Here is a 24,292-nt window from a genome sequence, read left to right as displayed (position 1 = left end):
TGACCACCCTCATGGAGTCTGTTTCTGACCGTTTGAGCAGACACATGCACATTTGTGGCCTGCTGGAGGTCATTTTGCAGGGCTCTGGCAGTGCTCCTCCTGCTCAAAGGCGGAGGTAGCGGTCCTGCTGCTAGGTTGTTGCCCTCCTACGGCCTCCTCCACGTCTCCTGATGTACTGGCCTGTCTCCTGGTAGCGCCTCCATGCTCTGGACACTACGCTGACAGACACAGCAAACCTTGCCACAGCTCGCATTGATGTGCCATCCTGGATGAGCTGCACTACCTGAGCCACTTGTGTGGGTTGTAGACTCCGTCTCATGCTACCACTAGAGTGAAAGCACCGCCAGCATTCAAAAGTGACCAAAACATCAGCCAGGAAGCATAGGAACTGAGAAGTGGTCTGTGGTCACCACCTGCAGAACCACTCCTTTATTGGGGTTTCTTGCTAATTGCCTGTAATTTCCACCTGTTGTCTATTCCATTTGCACAACAGCATGTGAAATTTATTGTCAATCAGTGTTGCTTCCTAAGTGGACAGTTTGATTTCACAGAAGTGTGATTGACTTGGAGTTACATTGTGTTGTTTAAGTGTTCCCTTTATTTTTTTGAGCAGTGTATAACAAATTATTTTTAGGCTTAGGGGTTAGGTTCCGGCTTAGGGGTTAGGTTCAGGCTTAGGGGTTAGGTTCGGCTTAGGGGTTAGGTTCAGGCTTAGGGGTTAGGTTCCGGCTTAGGGGTTAGGTTCCGGCTTAGGGGTTAGGTTCCGGCTTAGGGGTTAGGTTCCGGCTTAGGGGTTAGGTTCCGGCTTAGGTTAGGTTCCGGCTTAGGGGTTAGGTTCCGGCTTAGGGGTTAGGTTCCGCTTAGGGTTAGGGATAGGGGTTAGGATAGGATTAGGGGTAGGGCATTGGGGTTAGGGTTAGGTTAGGGAAAATAGGACTTTGAATGGAAATCAATTGTTTGGTCCCCACAAGGATAGTAAAACCAACGTGTGTGTGTGTGTGTGTGAACACTATATTGATAGTCAGAGTGGTGTTAGCCAGTGTTGGTCAGTCGGTCTGGATCTATACCTCTCTGTGGACTCAATGTGGTTTGTTTGATCTAGACAAACTGCATCCCAAATGGCTCCCTATTCTCAACATAGTGCACTACCTTTCACCAGAGCTCTATGGCCCCCTGTCAAGAGTAGTGCACTATTCAGTGAATAGGATGTCACTTGGTAGACAGCCAATAGCAGACAGGCACATGAGTGGCCATCTGTAACCCTGTGCACAGAAGCACTGTTGTCTTGTAGCAGACAGACACATGAGTGGCCATCTGTAACCCTGTGCACAGAAGCACTGTTGTCTTGTAGCAGACAGGCACATGAGTGGCCATCTGTAACCCTGTGCACGAAAGCACTGTTGTTCTTGTAGCAGACAGACACATGAGTGGCCATCTGTAACCCTGTGCACAGAAGCACTGTTGTCTTGTAGCAGACAGACACATGAGTGGCCATCTGTAACCCTGTGCACAGAAGCACTGTTGTCTTGTAGCAGACAGACACATGAGTGGCCATCTGTAACCCTGTGCACAGAAGCACTGTTGTTTTGTAGCAGACAGACACATGAGTGGCCATCTGTAACCCTGTGCACAGAAGCACTGTTGTCTTGTAGCAGACAGACACATGAGTGGCCATCTGTAACCCTGTGCACCGAAGCACTGTTGTCTGTTAGCAGACAGGCACATGAGTGGCCATCTGTAACCCTGTGCACAGAAGCACTGTTGTCTTGTAGCAGACAGACCACTGAGTGGCCATCTGTAACCCTGTGCACAGAAGCACTGTTGTCTTGTACAGACAGACACATGAGTGGCCATCTGTAACCCTGTGCACAGAAGCACTGTTGTCTTTTTGCAGACAGGCACATGAGTGGCCATCTGTAACCCTGTGCACAGAAGCACTGTTGTCTTGGACAGACAGACACATGAGTGGCCATCTGTAACCCTGTGCACAGAAGCACTGTTGTCTTGTAGCAACAGACACATGAGTGGCCATCTGTAGCCCTGTGCACAGAAGCTGTTGTCTTGTAGCAGACAGACACATGAGTTGCCATCTGTAGCCCTGTGCACAGAAGCACTGTTGTCTTGTAGAAGACAGACACATGAGTGGCCATCTGTAACCCTGTGCACAGAAGCTGTTGTCTTTGTAGCAGACAGACAGACAATTTACCTCTCACTCCTGGCTGGAATACCTGGCTGCACCTGCAACCCACCGAGGTATTTGATCTGACGTAGCCGGCTGGGCAAGCTGGAGCAGTGACAGAGAACAGAACACTATATTCTAGAACACAATATTCTTTGCACCAGAGAACACCACAGAGATATCACTAGGGATGTAGTTCTATGAAGAACACTCCAGGTTCTAGAACTCCTTTAGACAGAGAACACCACAGAGATATCACTAGGGATGTAGTTCTATGAAGAACACTCCAGGTCTAGAACTCCTTTAGACAGAGAACACCACAGAGATATCACTAGGGATGTAGTTTCTATGAAGAACACTCCTGGTTCTAGAACTTTAGACAGAGAACACCACAGAGATATCACTAGGGATGTAGTTCTATGAAGAACACTCCTGGTTCTAAGAACTCCTTTAGACAGAGAACACCACAGGATATCACTAGGGATGTAGTTCTATGAAGAACACTCCTGGTTCTAGAACTCCTTTAGACAGAGAACACACAGAGATATCACTAGGGATGTAGTTCTATGAAGAACACTCCTGGTTCTAGAACTCCTTTAGACAGAGAACACCACAGAGATATCACTAGGGATGTAGTTCTATGAAGAACACTCCAGGTTCTAGAACTCCTTTAGACAGAGAACACCACAGAGATATCACTAGGGATGTAGTTCTATGAAGAACACTCCTGGTTCTAGAACTTTAGACAGAGAACACCACAGAGATATCACTAGGGATGTAGTTCTATGAAGAACACTCCTGGTTCTAGAACTCCTTTAGACAGAGAACACCACAGAGATATCACTAGGGATGTAGTTCTATGAAGAACACTCCAGGTTCTAGAACTCCTTTAGACAGAGAACACCACAGAGATATCACTAGGGATGTAGTTCTATGAAGAACACTCCTGGTTCTAGAACTTTAGACAGAGAACACCACAGAGATATCACTAGGGATGTAGTTCTATGAAGAACACTCCTGGTTCTAGAACTCCTTTAGACAGAGAACACCACAGAGATATCACTAGGATGTAGTTCTATGAAGAAACACTCCTGGTTCTAGAACTCCTTTTAGACAGAGAACACCACAGAGATATCACTAGGGATGTAGTTCTTGAAGAACACTCCTGGTTCTAGAACCCTTTAGACAGAGAACACCACAGAGATATCACTAGGGATGTTAGTTCTATTGAAGAACACCCTGGTTCTAGAACTCCTTTAGACAGAGAACACCACAGAGATATCACTAGGGATGTAGTTATATGAAGAACACTCCTGGTTCTAGAACTCCTTTAGACAGAGAACACCACAGAGATATCACTAGGGATGTAGTTCTATGAAGAACACTCCTGGTTCTAGAACTCCTTTAGACAGAGAACCCCACAGAGATATCACTAGGGATGTAGTTCTATGAAGAACCACTCCAGGTTTCTAGAACTCCTTAGACAGAGAACACCACAGAGATATCACTAGGGATGTAGTTCTATGAAGAACACTCCTGTTCTAGAACTCCTTTAGACAGAGAACACCACAAGAGATATCACTAGGGATGTAGTTCTTATGAAGAACACTCCTGGTTCTAGAACTCCTTTAGACAGAGACACACCACAGAGATATCACTAGGGATGTAGTTCTATGAAGACACTCCTGGTTCTAGAACTTTAGACAGAGAACACCACACAGAGATATCACTAGGGATGTAGTTCTATGAAGAACACCCAGGTTCTAGAATCCTTTAGACAGAGAACACCACAGAGATATCACTAGGGATGTAGTTCTATGAAGAACACTCCTGGTTCTAGAACTCCTTTAGACAGAGAACACCACAGAAGTATCACTAGGGATGTAGTTCTATGAAGAACACTCCAGGTTCTAGAACTCCTTTAGACAGAGAAACACCACAGAGATATCACTAGGGATGAGTTCTATGAAGAACACTCCTGGTTCTAGAACTCCTTTAGACAGAGAACACCACAGAGATATCACTAGGGATGTAGTTCTATGAAGAACACTCCTGGTTCTAGAACTCCTTAGACAGAGAACACCACAATATATCACTAGGGATGTAGTTCTATGAAGAACACTCCGGTTCTAGAACTCCTTTAGACAGAGAACACCACAGAGATATCACTAGGGATGTAGTTCTATGAAGAACACTCCTGGTTCTAGAACTCCTTTAGAACAGAGAACACCACAGAGATATCACTAGGGATGTAGTTCTATGAAGAACACTCCAGGTTCTAGACACTCCTTTAGACAGAGAACACCACAGAGATATCATAGGATGTAGTTCTATTGAAGAACACTCCTGGTTCTAGAACTCCTTTAGACCAGAGAAACACCACAGAGATATCACTAGGGATGTAGTCTATGAAGAACACTCCGGTTTCTAGAACTCCTTTAGACAGAGAACACCACAAGATATATCACTAGGGATGTAGTTCTATGAAGAACACTCCAGGTTCTAGAACTCCTTTAGACAGAGAACACCACAGAGATATCACTAGGATGTAGTTCTATGAAGAAACACTCCTGGTTCTAGAACTCTTTAGACAGAGAACACCACAGAGATATCACTAGGGATGTAGTTCTATGAAGAACACTCCTGGTTCTAGAACTCCTTTAGACAGAGAACACCACAGAGATATCACTAGGGATGTAGTTCTATGAAGAACACTCCTGGTTCTAGAACTTTTAGACAGAGAACACCACAGAGATATCACTAGGAGATGTAGTTCTATGGAAGAACACTCCAGGTTCTAGAACTCCTTTAGCAGAGAACACCACAGAGATATCACTAGGATGTAGTTCTATGAAGAACACTTCCTGGTTCTAGAACTCCTTTAGACAGAGAACACCACAGAGATATCACTAGGGATGTAGTTCTATGAAAGAACACTCCAGGTTCTAGAACTCCTTTAGACAGAGAACACCACAGAGATATTCACTAGGGATGTAGTTCTATGAAGAACACTCCTGGTTCTAGAACTCCTTTAGACAGAGAACACCACAGAGATATCACTAGGATGTAGTTCTATGAAGAACACTCCAGGTTCTAGAACTCCTTTAGACAGAGAACACCACAGAGATATCACTAGGGGATTAGTTCTATGAAGAACACTCCTGGTTTCTAGAACTCCTTTAGACAGAGAACACCACAGAGAATACACTAGGGATGTAGTTCTATGAAGAACACTTCCTGTTGTTCTAGAACTCCCTTTAGACGAGAACACCACAGAGATATCACTAGGGATGTAGTTCTATGGAAGAACACTCCTGGTTCTAGAACTCCTTTAGACAGAGAACACCACAGAGATATCACTAGGGATGTAGTTCTATTGAAGAACACTCCTGGTTCTAGAACCCTTTAGACAGAGAAACACCACAAAATATCACTAGGATGTAGTTTCTATGAAGAACACTCCTGGTTCTAGAACTTTAGACAGAGAACACCACAGCATACTATATCAACTCTGGGTAAAACACACTGTAAACACTAAATACTATATCAACTCTGGGTAAAACACACTTAATAGGTTAGTTGAAAGCTGCTTGTTTTCTTTGCCGTACATGCCCCATGGTGGACGCTTTTGTTTATTCTCCCTCCCTTCCCCTGTCCTTTGTATGTTTCAGTGCAGTCAATGTAGTTTACAATGGACAAGCTTTCTGTTTGTGTCCTAAGAAAATAGAGTGCCCTGAAGACTACAGTACTGTGAATGGCTTGGCATGGCCTTAGTCAGCAGAACCACTCTGATTCACTCTTATAGGGTTTGCAAAATTCCGTTAACTTTCCCCAAAATTCCCAGGTTTTCCAGAAATCCTGGTCGGTGGATTCTGGGATTTCCTAGTTATTCCCTCCTGAATCTAGGAATCTTCCTGCCAGGATTTCTGGAAAAGCTGGGATGTTTTTTTTGGGGGGAAAGTTACTGTATTGTTGCAAGGTCTCTAACACTGTGTGACAGATGCATTCCCTGAGATGTGGCTGTATACTCCTATCACTGTCTAAAGCCATTTGTATTTTAGTCTTTTAGCAGACTCTCTAATCCTAAACGATTTTGCAGTCAGTGCATTCAACTAAGGCAGGTAAGACAACCACATAGCCATGTTTTAGGGTAAGACAGGCCCCACTCTCCCCAGTGTCCCAGTATCCATGTGTCCAATATAAAAGCCTGTCTGTCAGTTTTAGGCCTACTACCTACAGTACACTCCTGACGTGTCATCACCTAATGAAGGTGGAAGTGAGCTGTGTTCAAGATAATTAGACCAGTCACTTCCTTGTACCTATTAGCAGCTTCTCCGCCTTGCAGATTGTGATGAAACACTACCATGACCAATTAGCCACCGCTTTCTCAGAGGGGAGCTGTATTTGAGCTTCATTGTCACGGCTGGGTGTGATGTGATGGGGTGGAGAGTCATAGAACAGTGTCTTTGCTAGACTGTGTCCGTTTCATTCACAGAGCACAGACACTGTGACAAAACACTTTGGACTGCAAGTCAACCGTTACACACATAGTGATCATATTGTAGCTACCTCATCAAGGGTGGCGAGCGGCGCAGAGGTTTTAAGGCACTGCATCTCAGTGCTGGAGGTGTCACTACAGACCCTGGTTCGACCCTGGGCTGTAGCACATCCGGCCGTGATTGGGAGTCCCATAGGGCGGCGCACAATTGGCTCATTGTCGTTAGGGTTTGGCCGGGTTAGGCCGTCATTGTAAATAAGAATTTGTTCTTAACTGACTTGGCTAGTTAAATAAATAAAATGTTAAATAAAATACAAATAAATAAATAAAAAGGGGTTTGGATCTCTTGGCATACTGGCTAATGTGTTGACAGTTGACAGTCGCTGGACCCGGGGTCGAGTCCCTGTCGGGGCTACCCCCCGGAATTCCCTTTACAATATGAAAACCCCTCTCACCTTATTCAAGAACATGTTTCTTCTTCAATCCTACACCGGATGTTTGAACACTACTGTGATATATTCTATCAGATCTTCCATATGCTTAGATAGCTGAGACAACACTTCCCATTCATCTATTCTAGAGGACGTCTTAGATAGCTGAGACAACACTTCCCATTCATCTATTCTAGAGGACGTCTTAGATAGCTGAGACAACACTTCCCATTCATCTATTCTAGAGGACGTCTTAGATAGCTGAGCCAACACTTCCCATTCATCTATTCTAGAGGACGTCTTAGATAGCTGACAACACTTCCCATTCATCTATTCTAGAGGACGTCTTAGATAGCTGAGACAACACTTCCCATTCATCTATTCTAGAGGACGTCTTAGATAGCTGAGACAACACTTCCCATTCATCTATTCTAGAGGACGTCTTAGATAGCTGAGACAACACTTCCCATTCATCTATCTAGAGGACGCTCTTAGATAGCTGAGACAACACTTCCCATTCATCTATTCTAGAGGACGTCTTAGATAGCTGAGACAACACTTCCCATTCATCTATTCTAGAGGACGTCTTAGATAGCTGAGCCGACACTTCCCATTCATCTATTCTAGAGGACGTCTTAGATAGCTGAGACAACACTTCCCATTCATCTATTCTAGAGGACGTCTTAGATAGCTGAGCCGACACTTCCCATTCCATCTATTCTAGAGGACGTCTTAGATAGCTGAGCCGACACTTCCCATTCATCTATTCGAGAGGACGTCTTAGATAGCTGGGGCGAGACTGGGGCGAGACTGGGGCGAGACTGGGGCGAGACGGGGAGAGACGGGGAGAGACTGGGGAGAACTGGGGAGAGACTGGGGAGAGACTGGGGAGAGACTGGGGAGAGACTGGGGAGAGACGGAGAGGGAGAGACGGGAGAGGACGGGGATGGAGAGGGAGAGACTGGGAGAGACGGGGAGAGACTGGAGAGACGGGAGAGACAGAGAGGGAGAGACGGGGAGAGACTGGGAGAGACGGGGATGGAGAGGGAGAGACTGGGAGAGACTGGGAGAGACAGGGATGGAGAGGGAGAGACTGGAGAGAACGGGAGAGACTGGGGAGAGACGGGAGAGACGAGAGGAGAGACTGGGGAGAGACTGGGGAGAGACTGGGGCGAGACTGGGGGAGACTGGGGAGAGACTGGGGCGAGACTGGGAGAGACTGGGGAGAGAGGGAGAGACGGGGAGAGCGAGAAGCATAGAAAGAGTGCGGGAAGAGAGAGAGATGCTTGGAGAGAAGCAAGACACAGAGAGAGAAAGAGGGAGAGAGCGAGAGCCTTCATGTCCTCCCAGTCCCAGGCAAGACAAGCCTGTGACCTTTCACTGTGCCACGGTCTGCATACTCCTTCCCTAGTCAGACAGTCCTAGTAGTCAGATAGTCCTAGTAGTCAGATAGTCCTAGTAGTCAGACAGTCCTAGTAGTCAGACAGTCCTAGTAGTCAGACAGTCCTAGTAGTCAGATAGTCCTAGTAGTCAGACAGTCCTAGTAGTCAGACAGTCCTAGTAGTCAGATAGTCCTAGTAGTAATAGTCCTAGAGTCAGACAGTCCTAGTAGTCAGACAGTCCTAGCTGTCAGACAGTCCTAGCTGTCAGACAGTCCTAGCTGTCAGACAGTCCTAGCTGTCAGACAGTCCTAGCTGTCAGACAGTCCTAGTAGTCACACAGTCCTAGCTGTCAGACAGTCCTAGTAGTCACACAGTCCTAGCTGTCACACAGTCCTAGCTGTCACACAGTCCTAGCTGTCAGACAGTCCTAGCTGTCAGACAGTCCTAGCTGTCAGACAGTCCTAGTAGTCAGACAGTCCTAGCTGTCAGACAGTCCTAGCTGTCAGACAGTCCTAGCTGTCAGACAGTCCTAGCTGTCAGACAGTCCTAGCAGTCAGACAGTCCTAGCTGTCAGACAGTCCTAGTAGTCACACAGTCCTAGTAGTCACACAGTCCTAGTAGTCACAGTCCTAGCTGTCAGACAGTCCTAGCAGTCAGACAGTCCTAGTAGTCAGACAGTCCTAGTAGTCAGATAGTCCTAGTAGTCAGATGGTCCTAGCTGTCAGATGGTCCTAGCTGTCAGACGGTCCTAGTAGTCAGACGGTCCTAGCTGTCAGACAGTCCTAGCTGTCAGACGGTCCTAGCTGTCAGACGGTCCTAGCTGTCAGACGGTCCTAGTAGTCAGATGGTCCTAGCTGTCAGACGGTCCTAGCTGTCAGACAGTCCTAGCTGTCAGACAGTCCTAGCTGTCAGACAGTCCTAGCTGTCACAGTCCTAGTAGTCACACAGTCCTAGTAGTCACACAGTCTAGTAGTCACACAGTCCTAGTAGTCACACAGTCCTAGTAGTCACACAGTCTAGTAGTCACACAGTCCTAGAGTCACACAGTCGTACAGATATCATAGTAGTCACGCAGTCCTAGTAGTCACACAGTCCTAGTAGTCAATATCCTAGTAGTCACACAGTCCTAGTAGTCAGATAGTCCTAGCAGTAGATAGTCTAGTAGTCACGCAGTCCCTAGTAGTCACACAGTCCTAGTAGGCAGATAGTCCTAGTAGTCACACGTCCTAGTAGTCACCAGTCCTAGAGTCACAGTCATAGTCACACATCTAGTCACACAACCTAGTAGTACAGATAGTCCTAGTAGTCACAACCTCTATACACAGTCCTAGTAGTCAGATAGTCCTAGTAGTCAACGCAGTCCTAGTAGTCACACAGTCCTAGTAGTCAGATAGTCCTAGTAGTCAGATAGTCCTAGTAGTCACACAGTCCTAGTAGTCACACAGTCCTAGTAGTCACACAGTCCTAGTAGTCACACAGTCTATAGTCAGATAGTCCTAGTAGTCACACAGTCTAGTAGTCAGATAGTCCTAGCAGTCAGATAGTCCTAGTAGTCACGCAGTCCTAGTAGTCACACAGTCCTAGTAGTCAGATAGCCTAGTAGGTCACACAGTCCTAGTAGTCACACAGTCCTAGTAGTCACCACAAGTCCTAGTAGTTCCAACAGTTTCCTAATAGTCACACAGTCCTAGTAGTCAGATAGTCCTAGTAGTCACACAGTCCTAGTAGTCAACAGTCCTATAGTCAGATAGTCCTAGTAGTCACGCAGGCCTAGTAGTCACACAGTCCTAGTAGTCAGATAGTCCTAGTAGTCAGAAGTCCTAGTAGTCACACAGTCCTAGTAGTCACACCAGTCCTAGTAGTCACACAGTCCTAGTAGTCACACAGTCCTAGTAGTCACACAGTCCTAGTGCACACAGTCCTAGTAGTCAGATAGTCCTAGTAGTCACGCAGTCCTAGTAGTCGCGCAGTCCTAGTAGTCAGACAGCCTAGTAGTCAGCAGTCCTAGTAGTCACACAGTCCTAGTAGTCACGCAGTCCTAGTAGTCAAGATAGTCCTAGTAGTCAACAGTCCTAGTAGTCAGATAGTCGTAGTAGTCACCAGTCCTAGTAGTCACCAGTCCTAGTTAGTCAGATAGTCCTAGTAGTCAACAGTCCTAGTAGTCAACAGTCCTAGTAGTCAGAACAGTCCTTAGTAGTCACGCAGTCCTAGTAGTCAGACAGTCCTAGTAGTCACGCAGTCCTAGTAGTCACGCAGTCCTAGTAGTCACACAGCCTGGTAGTCACAGAGTCTAGTAGTCACACAGTCCTAGTAGTCACACAGTCCTAGTAGTCACACAGTCCTAGTAGTCAGACAGTCCTAGTAGTCAGACAGTCCTAGTAGTCACATAGTCCTAGTAGTCACGTAGTCCTAGTAGTCACACAGTCCTAGTAGTCACACAGTCCTAGTAGTCACACAGTTCTACACTCTTAGAAAAAAGGGTTCCCTTAGGATAACCCTTTTTTTTCCAGGTAGAACCCTTTTTGGTTCCAGATAGAACCCTTCTGGGTTTCATGTAGAACCCTCTGTGGAAAGGGTCCTATATAGATCCCAAAAGGGTCGTACCTTGAAACAAAAGGTTTCTACCTGGAACCAAAAATGGTTCCTCAAAGGGTTCTCCTGTGAGACAGCCGAAGAACCATTTTAGGTTCTAGGTAGAAACCCTTTCTTAAAAAGAGTGTAGTAGTCACACAGCAGGCTGCTTTACTATTTTAACAGGCCTCTCTGTCTCTCCCTGAAGTGGAGTGAACTCCAGTCTTGGCCCAGGCCTGTGAGAGAGTGACTATAGTGTTTTAGATGAGATGAGTGTCTGAGTGCAGAGACTGGATCAAGCGATCACACAGCAGTTTGAAAAGTAGGCCTGTGATAGTGTCACTAGTTGTCTATCGTGTTTTAGACATGCGTGCCGAGATGAGACTCGTTTCGAATGAACACACTGAAGTACAAAAGCAATATGTCACATCTATCGGAGTATCTTTCTCATGGGAGTGCCCCGTCAACAGATGAGGTGTATATCAGCCACAATGGGCATCTCACTGGTTAAGTCTGAAGGTCTGAGAGTGTGGCTACAGGGTCTACAGATGAGTTTCAGTGCCAAGGCCCTTATCAAGTGAACACACTGCAGTTTGAAAGCAGTATTTCTGTCATCTACACTGCTCATTTTCAATAGAGGGCATGCTCAGGCTGAGTAGAGGAGGAATGTAACTGATAAAAACCACACGACAGGCATCTCTCTCTTTAAGTCAGAGTATCTGAGGGACTGAGTATTGATTTGCCACAGTTAACCCTTCACTAGAGTGGAGCCTTAGATAATGAGTAATGGTTTGTGAGTCTTTTAGCTTTTTTAGTTGGGTTCATTGGTTAGAGCTGTTTAATGACTTACCTGTGATTATTGTGGTGTTTAAATGCCATGTATGTTTACCTACGTATTAGTCTGAGAGAGTATTTCAGATCGGGCAAAAACGTATTAGTCTAATAGTTTAGGATAGAAAACAGAGGAGAAAATCTCGCCCCGCCCCGCCGTACCTCCCCCCCCTTACCACGCCTCACCTTACCTCACCTAACCCCTCCACACATTAAATAGGATGAATTAATCAAGAGGTTTCCATATTCACAATATTGACTCTTCTCTTTTTGCAGGAGTCGATTTTAAAATGAAGACACTGGAGATAGATGGCATCAAAGTGCGGATACAGATATGGTAAACCAAAGCAGCCTCATTCATATTTTACATATACATCATGTTAGTCATTTAGGAGACACTCTTGTTCATGCTTACCCCATACTGCTGCTTACAGACTGGACACTAAACAAGTGTTCAGACAAAGGAGATCCCCTCTCTGTAGTGCACAAAGCCCTTTGCAATGACTCGTATCTCAAGATAAAAACCTTTTTTGAACTCACAAAGATCCACCGTGGATGGAAACATATTCTGATATTATCACTATTCACCGCCTGTATGGTCATTTCCTAAGAGAGGGTGTTTGACGTTTGATTTCTTCCAGGGACACAGCAGGACAGGAGAGATATCAGACCATCACTAAGCAGTACTACAGACGAGCACAGGTAAGATTACTACTCTTCCTCATGATATTGCAGGTACGAGGTCAGACCAGGTAAGATAACTCCTCTTCCTCGTGATATTGCAGGTACGAGGTCAGATCAGGTAACATAACTCCTCTTCCTCGTGATATTGCAGGTACGAGGTCAGATCAGGTAACATAATGTTACTGTAGCTCCACTCTACACTTTATTTAGTCTAATCCACCAGCTGGATCGAGCAAGTGGCCTGGAGATAAGGTTACTCTCCCTTCTGAACATGCATTGCACTTGTAGCTAGAGCTGCAGTTGTACGTCAACAGATATACTGTAGGTAAGGTGGGTTGCTTTTAGCAGTTTCCTGGTGCTAGTTAGTGTCATTGTCACAGTTTCCTGGTGCTAGTTAGTGTCATTGTCACAGTTTCCTGGTGCTAGTTAGTGTCATTGCCACAGTTTCCTGGTGCTAGTTAGTGTCATTGTAACAGTTTCCTGGTGCTAGTTAGTGTCATTGTAACAGTTTCCTGGTGCTAGTTAGTGTCATTGTAACATTTTCCTGGTGCTAGTGTCATAGTAACAGTTTCCTGGTGATAGTTAGTGGCAAACTACCTGTCCTCCAGGACACCTACAGCACCCGATGTCACAGGAAGGCCAAAAAGATCATCAAGGACAACAACCACCCGAGCCACGGCCTGTTCACTCAGCTATCATCCAGAAGGCGAGGTCAGTACAGGTGCATCAAAGCAGGGACCGAGAGACTGAAAAACAGCTTCTATCTCAATGCCATCAGACTGTTAAACAGCCATCACTAGCACATCAGAGGCTGCTGCCTACAGGCACAGACTAGAAATCACTGGCCACTTTAAGGAATGGCACTATCTGGCATTACTCATCTCATATGTATATACTGTATTCTATACTATTTTACTGTATCTTACATCGCTCGTCCATATGTATATACTGTATTCTATACTATTTTACTGTATCTTAGTCCGTTCTGCTCTGACATCGCTCGTCCATATGTCTATAGTCTTAATTCATTCCTACTTAGATTTGTGTGTATAAGGTATATGTTGTGTAATTTGTTAGATATTACTGCACTGTCGGAGCTAGAAGCACAGGCATTTCGATACACCCGCAATAACATCTGCTAATCACGTGTATGTGACCAATAAATTTGATTTGATTTAGTGTCATTGTAACAGTTTCCTGGTGCTAGTTAGTGTCATTGTAACAGTTTCCTGGTGCTAGTTAGTGTCATAGTAACAGTTTCCTGGTGCTAGTTAGTGTCATNGTGTCATAGTAACAGTTTCCTGGTGCTAGTTAGTGTCATAGTAACAGTTTCCTGGTGCTAGTTAGTGTCATAGTAACAGTTTCCTGGTGCTAGTTTTATTTTAATTTTTAACCTTCGATCCAGCAACCTTTCGGTTACTGGCCAACGCTCTAACCACTAGGCTACCTGCCGCCCTAGTTAGTGTCATTGTAACAGTTTCCTCCTGTCCACTCACCACCCTTATCACCCATGGATACTATACTACGAGGTGTTGCTGTGACAACCATAACAGAATCAGATGACAAGTTTCTTCCCTCCCCTCCGTTCATCTCCTACCTTCCTCTCTCCTCTGCTCTCCCCTCTCTCTTCTCCTCTCTTCAGGGAATCTTCCTGGTTTACGACATCACAAGTGAGCGATCCTTCCAGCACATCATGAAGTGGGCCAGCGATGTGGACGAGGTGAGATCAAGTGGGTCGGGGGTTATAGGTTCTGGCCAAAATGTTTTATTACGGCACAGGTGCTTTTGTCAAATCAGACGGAATGACTCACTCTCTGTCTCGCTCTCTCCCTCCCCTCTCTGTCCCTCTCCCCCTCTTTATCCCTCCCCCTCTTCCTTTCTCCCCCCCTCTTCCTTTCTCCCCAACTCCATCCCTCCCTCTCTCTCAGTATGCTCCTGATAACATCCAGAAGATCCTCATAGGGAACAAGTCAGACGAGGAGGAGAAGAGGCAGGTCGCTACAGAACAGGGCAACAAGCTGGCCAAGGATTATGGGATGGACTTCTTTGAGACAAGTGCCTCCACCAACTATAACATCACAGAGGTGAGTGGCTGACAGCTCCTGAACAAACACTGTGTATGGTCGCCTGTCTGTCACAGGCCAAAGCCAAGCACCACGGCCGGTCTACTGGTACGCAAACTATTATTAACTGTATAATGGAACAACATTTCATCCTGAGTCACTTTGTCTTAGTCTGTATCTCCCAGAGTCCAAGTGATATATACAGTGATATATATATATATATATATATATATATATATATATACAGTACCAGTCAAAAGTTTGGACACACCTACTCATTCCAGGGTTTTTCTTTATTTTTACTATTTTCTACATATTTGAGATTCTTCAAAGTAGCCAACCTTTGCCTTGATGACAGATTTGCAAACTCTTGTTTAATGATTTTTTGGTTACTAAATGATTCCATATGTGTTATTTCATAGTTTTAATGTCTTCACTATTTCTCTACAAACTAGAAAATAGTAAAAAATAAAGAAAAAACCTTGAATGAGTAGGTGTGTCCAAAATTTTGACTGGTACTGTACATATGTATATACACCCACTACCGTTCCAAGGTTTGGGGTCACTTAGAAATGTCCTTGTTTTCCATGAAAACAAACATGAAATGAGTTGCAAAATGAATAGGAAATATAGTCAAGACGTTGACAAGGTTATAAATAATGATTTTTAATTGAAATAATAATTGTGTCCTTCAAACTTTGCTTTCGTCAAAGRATCCTCCATTTGCAGMAATTACAGCCTTGCAGACCTTTGGCATTCTAGTTGTCAATTTGTTGAGGTAATCTGAAGAGATTTCACCCCATGCTTCCTGAAGCACCTCCCACAAGTTGGATTGGCTTGATGGGCACTTCTTATGTACCATACGGTCAAACTGGTCCCACAACAGCTCAATAGGGTTGAGATCCGGTGACTTTGCTGACCACTCCTCGGTCCAGTGTCTGGGTTCTTTTGCCCGTCTTAATCTTTTCTTTTTATTGGCCGGTCTGAGATGTGGCTTTTTCTTTGCAACTCTGATTAGAAAGCCAGTATCCCGGAGTCGCCTCATCACTGTTGATGTTGAGACTGGTGTTTTGCGGGTACTCTTTAATGAAGCTGCCAGTTGAGGACTTGTGAGGCGTCTGTTTCTCAAACTGTACTTGCTCAGTTGTGCACCGGGGCCTCCCACTCCTCTTTCTATTCTGGTTAGAGGCAGTCTGCGCTGTTCTGTGAAGGGAATAGCGTTGTACGAGATCTTCAGTTCCTTGGCAATTTCTCGCATGGAATAGCCTTCATTTCTCAGAACAAGAATAGACTGACGAGTTTCAGAAGAAAGTTCTATGTTTCTGGCAATTTTGAGCCTGTAATCGAACCCACAAATGCTGATGCTCCAGATACTCAACTAGTCTAAATAAGGCCAGTTTTATTGCTCCTTTAATCAGAACAACAGTTTTCAGCTGTGCTAATATAATTGCAAAATAGTTTTCTAATGATCAATTAGCCTTTTAAAATTATAAACTTGGATTAGCTAACACAACGTGCCATTGGAACACAGGAGTGATGGTTTCTGATAATGGGCCTCTGTACACCTATGTAGATATTCCATTAAAAATCAGCCGTTTCCAGCTACAATAGTCATTTACAACATTAACAATGTCTACACTGTATTTCTGATCAATTTTATGTTATTTTAATAGACGAAAATGTGCTTTTCTTTAAAAAACAAGGACATTTCTAAGTGACGCCAAAGTTTTGACCGGTAGTGTATGTACAGTGCATTCGGAAAGTATTCAGACCTCTTGACTGTTTCCACATTTTGTTACGTTACAGCCTTATTCTAAAATGGATTAAATTATATTTTTTCTCCTCATCAATCTACACACAATACCCCGTACAGACAAAGCAAAAACTGATTTCAAATTAAAAAACAGAAATACCTTATTTACATAAGTATTCAGACCCTTTGCTATGAGACTTGAAATTGAGCTCAGGTGCATCCTGTTTCCACTGATCATCCTTCAGATGTTTCTACAACTTGATTGGAGTCCACCTGTGGTCAATTCAATTGATTGGACATGCTTTGGAAGGCACACACCTGTCTATATTATAAGGTCCCACAGTTGACAGTGCATGTCAGAGCAAAAACCAAGCCATGAGGTCGAAGGAATTGACCATAGAGCTCCGAGACAGGATTGTGCTGAGGCACAGATCTGGGGAAGGGTACCAAAACATTTCTGCAGCATTGAAGGTTCCCAGGAACACAGTGGCCTCCATCATTCCTAAATGGAAGAAGTTTGGAACCACCAAGACTCTTCCTACAGCTGGCCACCCGGCCAAACTGAGCAATTGGGGGAGAAGGGCCTTGGTCAGGAAGGTGACTAAGAACCCGATGGTCACTCTGACAGAGCTCCAGAGTTCGGACAAGCATCTCTGCAGCACTCCACCAATCAGGCCTTTATGGTAGAAGGCGAGGTCAGTACAGGTGCATCAATGCTGGCACCGAGAGACTGAAAACAGCTTCTATCTCAAGGCCATCAGACTGTTAAATAACCATCACTAGCACAAAGAGGCTGCTGCCCTATATACATACAGTGGGGCAAAAAAGTATTTAGTCAGTCACCAATTGTGCAAGTTCTCCCACTTAAAAAGATGAGAGAGGCCTGTAATTTTCATCATAGGTACACTTCAACTATGACAGACAAAATGAGAAAAGAAATCCAGAAAATCACATTGTAGGATTTTTAATGAATTTATTAGCAAATTATGGTGGAAAATAAGTATTTGGTCACCTACAAACAAGAAAGATTTCTGGCTCTCACAGACCTGTAACTTCTTCTTTAAGAGGCTCATCGTCCTACCTCACTCAGCGCTACCTGTATTCTAATGCACCCGGGGTGTGGTTTGAAACTTGTTATGCAGTATAAATAGACACCTGTCCACACCTCAAACAGTCACACTCCAAACTCCACTATGGCCAAGACCAAAGAGCTGTCGATAAGGACACCAGAAACAAAATTGTAGACCTGCACCAGGCTGGGAAGACTGAATCTGCAATAGGTAAGCAGCTTGGTTTGAAGAAATCAACTGTGGGAGCAATTATTAGGAAATGGAAGACATACAAGACCACTGATAATCCCCTCGATCTGGGGCTCCACGCAAGATCTCACCCCGTGGGGTCAAAATGATCACAAGAACGGTGGAGCAAAAATCCCAGAACCACACGGGGCTAGTGGAATGACCTGCAGAGAGTGGGATCAAAGTAACAAAGCTAGCATCAAGTAACACAACTACGCCGCCAGACTAGGAGACTCAAATCCTGCAGTGCCAGACGTGATGCCCCCTGCTTAGACGCAGTACATGTCCAATGCCCGTCTGAAGTTTGCTAGAGAGTATGATGTATCTCAGAAGAAGATTGGGAAGAAATTGTTCATATGGTCAGATGAAACCAAAATAGAACTTTTTGGTAAAAACTCAACTCGTCGTGTTTGGAGGACAAAAGAATGCTGAGTTGCATCCAAAGAACACTCATACCCCTACTGTGAAGCATGGGGGTGGAACATCAAGTGCTTGTTTGGGGCTGTTTTTCTGCAAAGGGACCAGGACGACTGATCGTGGTAAAGGAAAGAATGAATGTGGCGCAAGTATCGCTGAGATTTTGAGTGAAAACCTCCTCTTCCATCACGCAAGGGCATTGAAGATGAAAACGTGGCTGGGTCTTTCAGCATGACATGATCAAACAACACATCGCCCCGGGGCAACGAAGGAGTGGCTTCGTAAGAAGCATTTCAAGGTCCTGGAGTGGCCTAGCCAGTTCTCCAGATCTCAACCCCATAGAAAATCTTGGAGGGAGTTGAAAGTCCGTGTTGCCCAAACAACAGCCCCAAAACATCACTGCTCTAGAGGAGATCTGCATGGAGGAATGGCCAAAATACCAGCAACAGTGTGGAAAACCTTGTGAAGACTTACAGAAAACGTTTGACCTCTGTCATTGCCAACAAAGGTATATACAAAGTATTGAGATAAACTTTTGTTATTGACCAAATACTTATTTTCCACCATAATTTGCTAATAAATTCATTAAAAATCCTACAATGTGATTTTCTGGATTTTTTTCCCTCATTTTGTCTGTCATAGTTGAAGTGTGCCTATGATGAAAATTACAGGCCTCTCTCATCTTTTTAAGTGGGAGAACTTGCACAATTGGTGGCTGACTAAATACTTTTTTGCCCCACTGTATACTTAAAATCACTGGCCACTTTAATAATGGAACAGTAGTCACTATAATAATGTTTACATTTTTGCATTACTCATCTCATATGGTTATACTGTATTCTATTTTACTGTATCTTAGTCTATGCCGCTCTGACATTGCTCATCCTAATATTATATATTTCTTAATTCCATTCTTTTACTATAGATTTGTAATTGTTGTGAATTGTTAGATATTAACTGCTACGGTTGGAGCTAGAAACACAAGTATTTCACTACACCTGCAATACATCTGCTAAATATGTGTATGGGACCAATAACATCTGCTGAATATGTTCGCTATGTGACCAATAACATCTGCTAAACACGTGTATGTGACCAATTTGATTTAAGTGGCCAGACGGAAGCCACTCCTCAGTAAAATGCACGAAAGCCTGCTTGGAATTTGCCAAAAGACACCTAAAGACTCTCAGACCATGAGAAACAAAATTCTCTGGTCTGATTCAGGCTTGGCCTGAATGCCAAGCGTCAGGTCTGGAGGAAACCATCCCTACGGTGAAGCATGGTGGAGGCAGAATCATGCTGTGGGGATGTTTTTCAGCGGCAGGGACTGGGAGACTAGTCAGGATCGAGGTAAAGATGAACGGAGAAAAGTCCACAGAGATCCTTGATGAAAACTTGCTGCAGAGCGCTCAGGTCCTCAAACTGGGGAGAAGGTTCACCTTCCAACAGGACAACAACCCTAAGCACACAGCCAATACAACGCAGGAGTGGTGTGGGACAAGTCTCTGAATGTCCATGAGTGGCCCAGCCAGAGCCCGGACTTGAATATGATCGAACATCTCTGAAGAGACCTGAAAATAGCTGTGCAGCGACGCTCCCCATCCAACCTGACAGAGCTTGAGAGGATCTGCAGAGAAGAATGGGAGGAACTCCCCAAATACAGGTGTGCCAAGCTTGTAGCGTCATACCCAAGAAGACTAGAGGCTGTAATTGCTGCCAAAGGTGCTTCAACAAAGTACTGAGTAAAGGGTCTGAATACTTATGTAAATGTAATATAAGTTTTCCTTTTTTTTATAAATTTTGCAAACATTTCTAAAAACCTGTTTTTGCTTTGTCATTATGGGGTATTGTGTGTAGATTGATGAGGGGGCAAAAAACAATTTAATCAATTTTAGAATAGTCAAGGGGTCTGAATACTTTCCGAAGGCACTGTGTACAGTGATATATCCAGGCTGTATCACAACCGACCTTGATTGGGAGTCCCATAGGGCGGCGCACAATTGGCCCAGCGAGTCCGGGTTTGGCCGGTGTAGGCCATCATTGTAAATAATAATTTGTTCTTAACTGACTTGACTAGTTAAATAAAGGTTACATTTAAAATATATATACAGTGATATATATATACAGTGATATATATACATAAAACAGATTTGCACTAACAGTTAAATTAGTCTTCAGCATTGCAAAACAAAACATTTCACCTCTCTGTTATCCTTGTGCCATGTTACCACCCCTCCACCCCAGTCCTTCACACGATTGGCTGAGCAGGTCCTGGCAGCCAATAAGAAGGACCTGGACCTCCTAAGGGCGTCGGTCACAGACGAGCTCAACCTCGCCGCCCTGGAGGAGGAGGAGGGCATCACAGACGGGGCCGCCGCCTCAAAGAAGGGCTGCTGGTGTTAAGGACTGGGCCTGGTCAAAAGTAGTGCACTGTGTAGGGAATGGGGTGAGAAAAGTAGTGCCCTATGTAGGGAATGGGGTGAGAAAAGTAGTGCCCTATGTAGGGAATAGGGTGCCAATTCTTATGTAAGGACTGGGTCTGGATGTGTCTCAAAACACACCCTATTTCCTATGCGAGATCTGGTTTAAAGTAGTGCACTTTGTAGGGAATAGGGTGTAGGGTGACACTTCTCTTCTTCGTGTTAAACCTGATTAACGTAGCCGATTGCCGTTCTACCATCGTAGGTGGTGTACTGGCGTTTGATAGGTTTTTTAAATTGTATTTTTCATTGTAGTTGATAGGTTTCGCCACAAGAGGGTGCTGCTGTTACATGCTGCATTATATACGAAGCTTTCAGTATTTAGAGTAGACCGCAGGGCTGTTGATAAAGTGGTCACGACCCATTACACTGTTCTACTGTAATGCATCTCAAATGCTCCACTGTTCCCTTTATAGTACACTGCTCGGCTAAGCTCAGACCTACTGCACCATAGGGAATAGACTGTTGTTCGTGGTGCAGACTATGTTCCATTTAGTTTCAGCCTCGTCATTTTGTTTCTCAAGGCAACTTTCAATGACAATGTACATAAGACTCCTAGTTTTAATTTAACGTATTACCATTACAGGCCTGTATAAAGTGTGGACATTTTCGATGGTCTTAAAACGTTCCCTCTGTGATTCTATCTATGATGACGTATTTTGTTTTCTTCCGTTTTATGTCATGTTATCCAGACTAGCAACGGACCAGCCAGAGATCTGCATGCGTCCACACTTCAAGTCACATAGTTTTTTTATTTCCTTTCTTGCAACTTCAATGAAGTTAATTATTCAACTGATCCTCTTCATTATACACTTAATTTAGAATTTGACCAGAGTGGTCAGATGTTATTATTCCTAACCCGGCCTATTCTCTCTACGACTGACAATGTTAATAGTGCTACCATCAACAGAAACTCATGTTTATGTGTACAAGTGATAATATGGTATGTAGTATTGAATGAAATACTGAACTATGATTTTCTAGATACAGATGAAATGTATGTGTGTTTTGTTTGATGATGGGGGGGGGGGGGGGGGGGGGAGTACTTTTTGAATTGCATTTGGTGGAGATATATAATGTGCCAACATTGTAATTATTTCACATGTTTATTGAATAAATACTTGCAGATGAATGACTCATCGTGCTGTGGTAGCTTTATGAAATAGAGATGGTTAAATTGTCACGACGCAAGACGGAACAATAAAGTTTGAATTGAATTCCAGGCCACAGCACCTGCTGCTTTTCATTACGGATTTGTATATCTGTGCCTGGTCCAGGAGACTAACTTAAACCTGGGTGAAAATGAAAAGCCAGCAGGCCCCCCGCTGCGTTGGAGAGGAGTCAGGAATAGAATGTGCGTCACAGTTGTAGTATTGCTTTCTACCACTAGGTTGTAGAGTTGCATCACTCGTGTTTCACAGCACGTGATCTCTTTACATCCCTGTCACTGTCAAATACCTGAAATAATCTGAAAGTCAAAATAACTGTATGACTGTTGACTGTGTCACAAGTACATGTCGTTCTATGAGGACTTTTCCTTAAACTTTTTAAACTGTTGTCTTTTATCGTGACAATTCTGCTGATCGTGATGATACAAGCGATCGATCATTGCTCAGCCTGAGGTGACAGTGAGGATGAATCTGGATTATGTGAATGTGTTGCTGTGACATCTGGCTTACTGAAATGGCAGCTCTGGACATAGAACTAGAACGAACAGAGCGGACTTGGAACCTCTAACCATGACAATTTGACTAGTAGACTCATGGGTACTCTCGCAATGGCTGCCTAGTATTGTGATGCAATCATTTCCATCTTAGATAGTTGGCTATGTTGAGAGGCAACAGTTTGTTTCTGCTAACTTGCTAGCAACCTGTTTTACTGTAGAATTTTGCTTGATCAACAACTGCTGTGTCTTTGTCAAATTTAAAGAGGAGTTGAGTAAATAACTAAGCCACTAAAGTCTGGTTGCTTACGACTGGTCACCATTTCCTCCACACAGTTTGCGCCAATCAGAGTTTCTTCACAGATGGATGAAGCCCACCTGGATGAGGCCAAGAGTGTGCAAAGCTGTCAACAAGGCAAAGGGTGGGTACTTTGAAGAATCTCAAATATAACATACATTTTGATTTGTTTAACACTTTTTGGGTTACTACATGATTCCATATGTGTTGTTTAATAGTTTTGATGTTTTCACTATTATTCTACAACGTAAAAAATAGTATAAATAAATAAAAACCCTTGAATGAGTAGGTGTGTCCAAACTTTTGACTGGTACTGTATATATATATATATATATACACATTAAAATACAAAAACACAGTCATGGGAAGCACACAAACCTGTCTATATAAGGTCCCACAGTTGATAGTGCATGTCAGAGCAAAAACCAAGCCATGAGGTCGAAGGAATTGACCGTAGAGCAATTTGGAACCACCAAGCCTCTTCCTAGAGCTGGCCGCCTGGCCAAACTGAGCAATCGGGGGAGAAGGGCCTTGGTCAGCGAGGTGACCAACAACCCAATGGTCACTCTGACAGAGCTCTAGAGTTCCTCTGTGGAGATGGGAGAACCTTCCAGAATGACAACCATCTTGGCAGCACTCCACCAATCAGGCCTTTATGGTAGAGTGGCCAGACGGATGCCACTACTTAGTAAAAGGCACATGACAGCCCGCTTGGAGTTTGCCAAAAGSCACCTAAAGACTCTCAGATCATGAGAAACAAGATTTTCTGGTTTGATAAAACCAAGATTAAAATCTTTGGCCTGAATAACAAGCATCATGTCTGGAGGAAACCTGGCAGTGACAGCATTATGCTGTAGGGATGTTTTTTTAGAGGCATGGACTGGGAGACTAGTCAGGATCGAGGCAAAGATGAATGGAACAAAGTACAGATAGATCCTTGATGAAAACCTGTTCCAGACTGGGGCAAAGGGTCACCTTCCAACAGGACAATGACCCTAAGCACACAGCCAAGACAACGCCGGAGTGGCTTTGGGACAAGTCTCAGAATGTCCTTGAGTGGCCCAGCCAGACCCGAAAATAACTGTGCAGCTTGCTCCCCATCGAACCTGACAGAGCTTGAGAGTATCTGCAGAGAAGAATGTGAGAAACTCCCCAAGCTTGTAGCATCATACCCAAGAATACTCAAGGCTGTAATCGCTGCCAAAGGTGCTTCAATAAAGTACTGAGTAAAGGGTCTGAATACTTATGTAAATGTGATATTTCAGTTTTTTATTTTGTATACATTAGCAAAAATGTCTAAAACAAGTTTTTGCTTTGTCATTATGGGGTATTGTGATGTCATTATGGGGTATTGTGTGTAGATTGATGGAGGGAAAAAACGATTTAATCAATTTTATAATAAGGCTGTAACATAACAAAAACGTGGGAAAAGTCAAGGAGTCTGAATACTTTCAGAACGCACTATAAACCAGGGCCTGCCATGTAGAAGGTAAGAGGTGGATTGTGACTAGGATATGACTCTGTAGAAGGGGAGAGGTGGATTGTGGGTATGACTCTGTAGAAGGTGAGAAGTGGAGATGGTGTGGGATGACCTAGTAGAAGGAGAGGTGGATTGTGGGTGACTGTAGAAGGGGAGAGGTGGATTGTGGTATGACTCAGTAGAAGGTGAGAGGTGGATTGTGGGTTGACTCTGTAGAGAGGTGGATTGTGGGTATGACTCTGTAGAAGGTGAGAGGTGGATTGT

General features: G+C 44.2%; 1 protein-coding gene across 3 annotated transcripts in view; it reads left to right on the top strand.

Annotated features, from left to right (window-relative positions):
• Nucleotides 1-21,804, top strand: part of LOC112071853 (ras-related protein Rab-15) — a 28,288-nt gene extending 6,484 nt beyond the window's left edge. Inside the window, exons 2-7 of one of the 3 annotated variants that reach the window (XM_070439539.1) lie at nt 12,169-12,229; nt 12,534-12,594; nt 13,159-13,287; nt 14,219-14,296; nt 14,505-14,660; nt 20,352-21,804. In XM_070439539.1, the coding sequence (XP_070295640.1) occupies nt 12,169-12,229; nt 12,534-12,594; nt 13,159-13,287; nt 14,219-14,296; nt 14,505-14,660; nt 20,352-20,510 (644 nt within the window). In that variant the 3' untranslated portion in view covers nt 20,511-21,804. The remainder of the gene's footprint in view (nt 1-12,168; nt 12,230-12,533; nt 12,595-13,158; nt 13,288-14,218; nt 14,297-14,504; nt 14,661-20,351) is intronic. The other 2 variants (XM_070439540.1, XM_024139280.2) reach the window with 2 other exon arrangements.
• The last annotated feature ends 2,488 nt before the right edge of the window (nt 21,805-24,292 follow it).

Source organism: Salvelinus sp. IW2-2015, unplaced genomic scaffold, assembly GCF_002910315.2.
Source record: "Salvelinus sp. IW2-2015 unplaced genomic scaffold, ASM291031v2 Un_scaffold1746, whole genome shotgun sequence".
Lineage (NCBI taxonomy): Eukaryota > Metazoa > Chordata > Actinopteri > Salmoniformes > Salmonidae > Salvelinus > Salvelinus sp. IW2-2015.
This window is presented reverse-complemented; position numbering and strand designations above follow the sequence as displayed.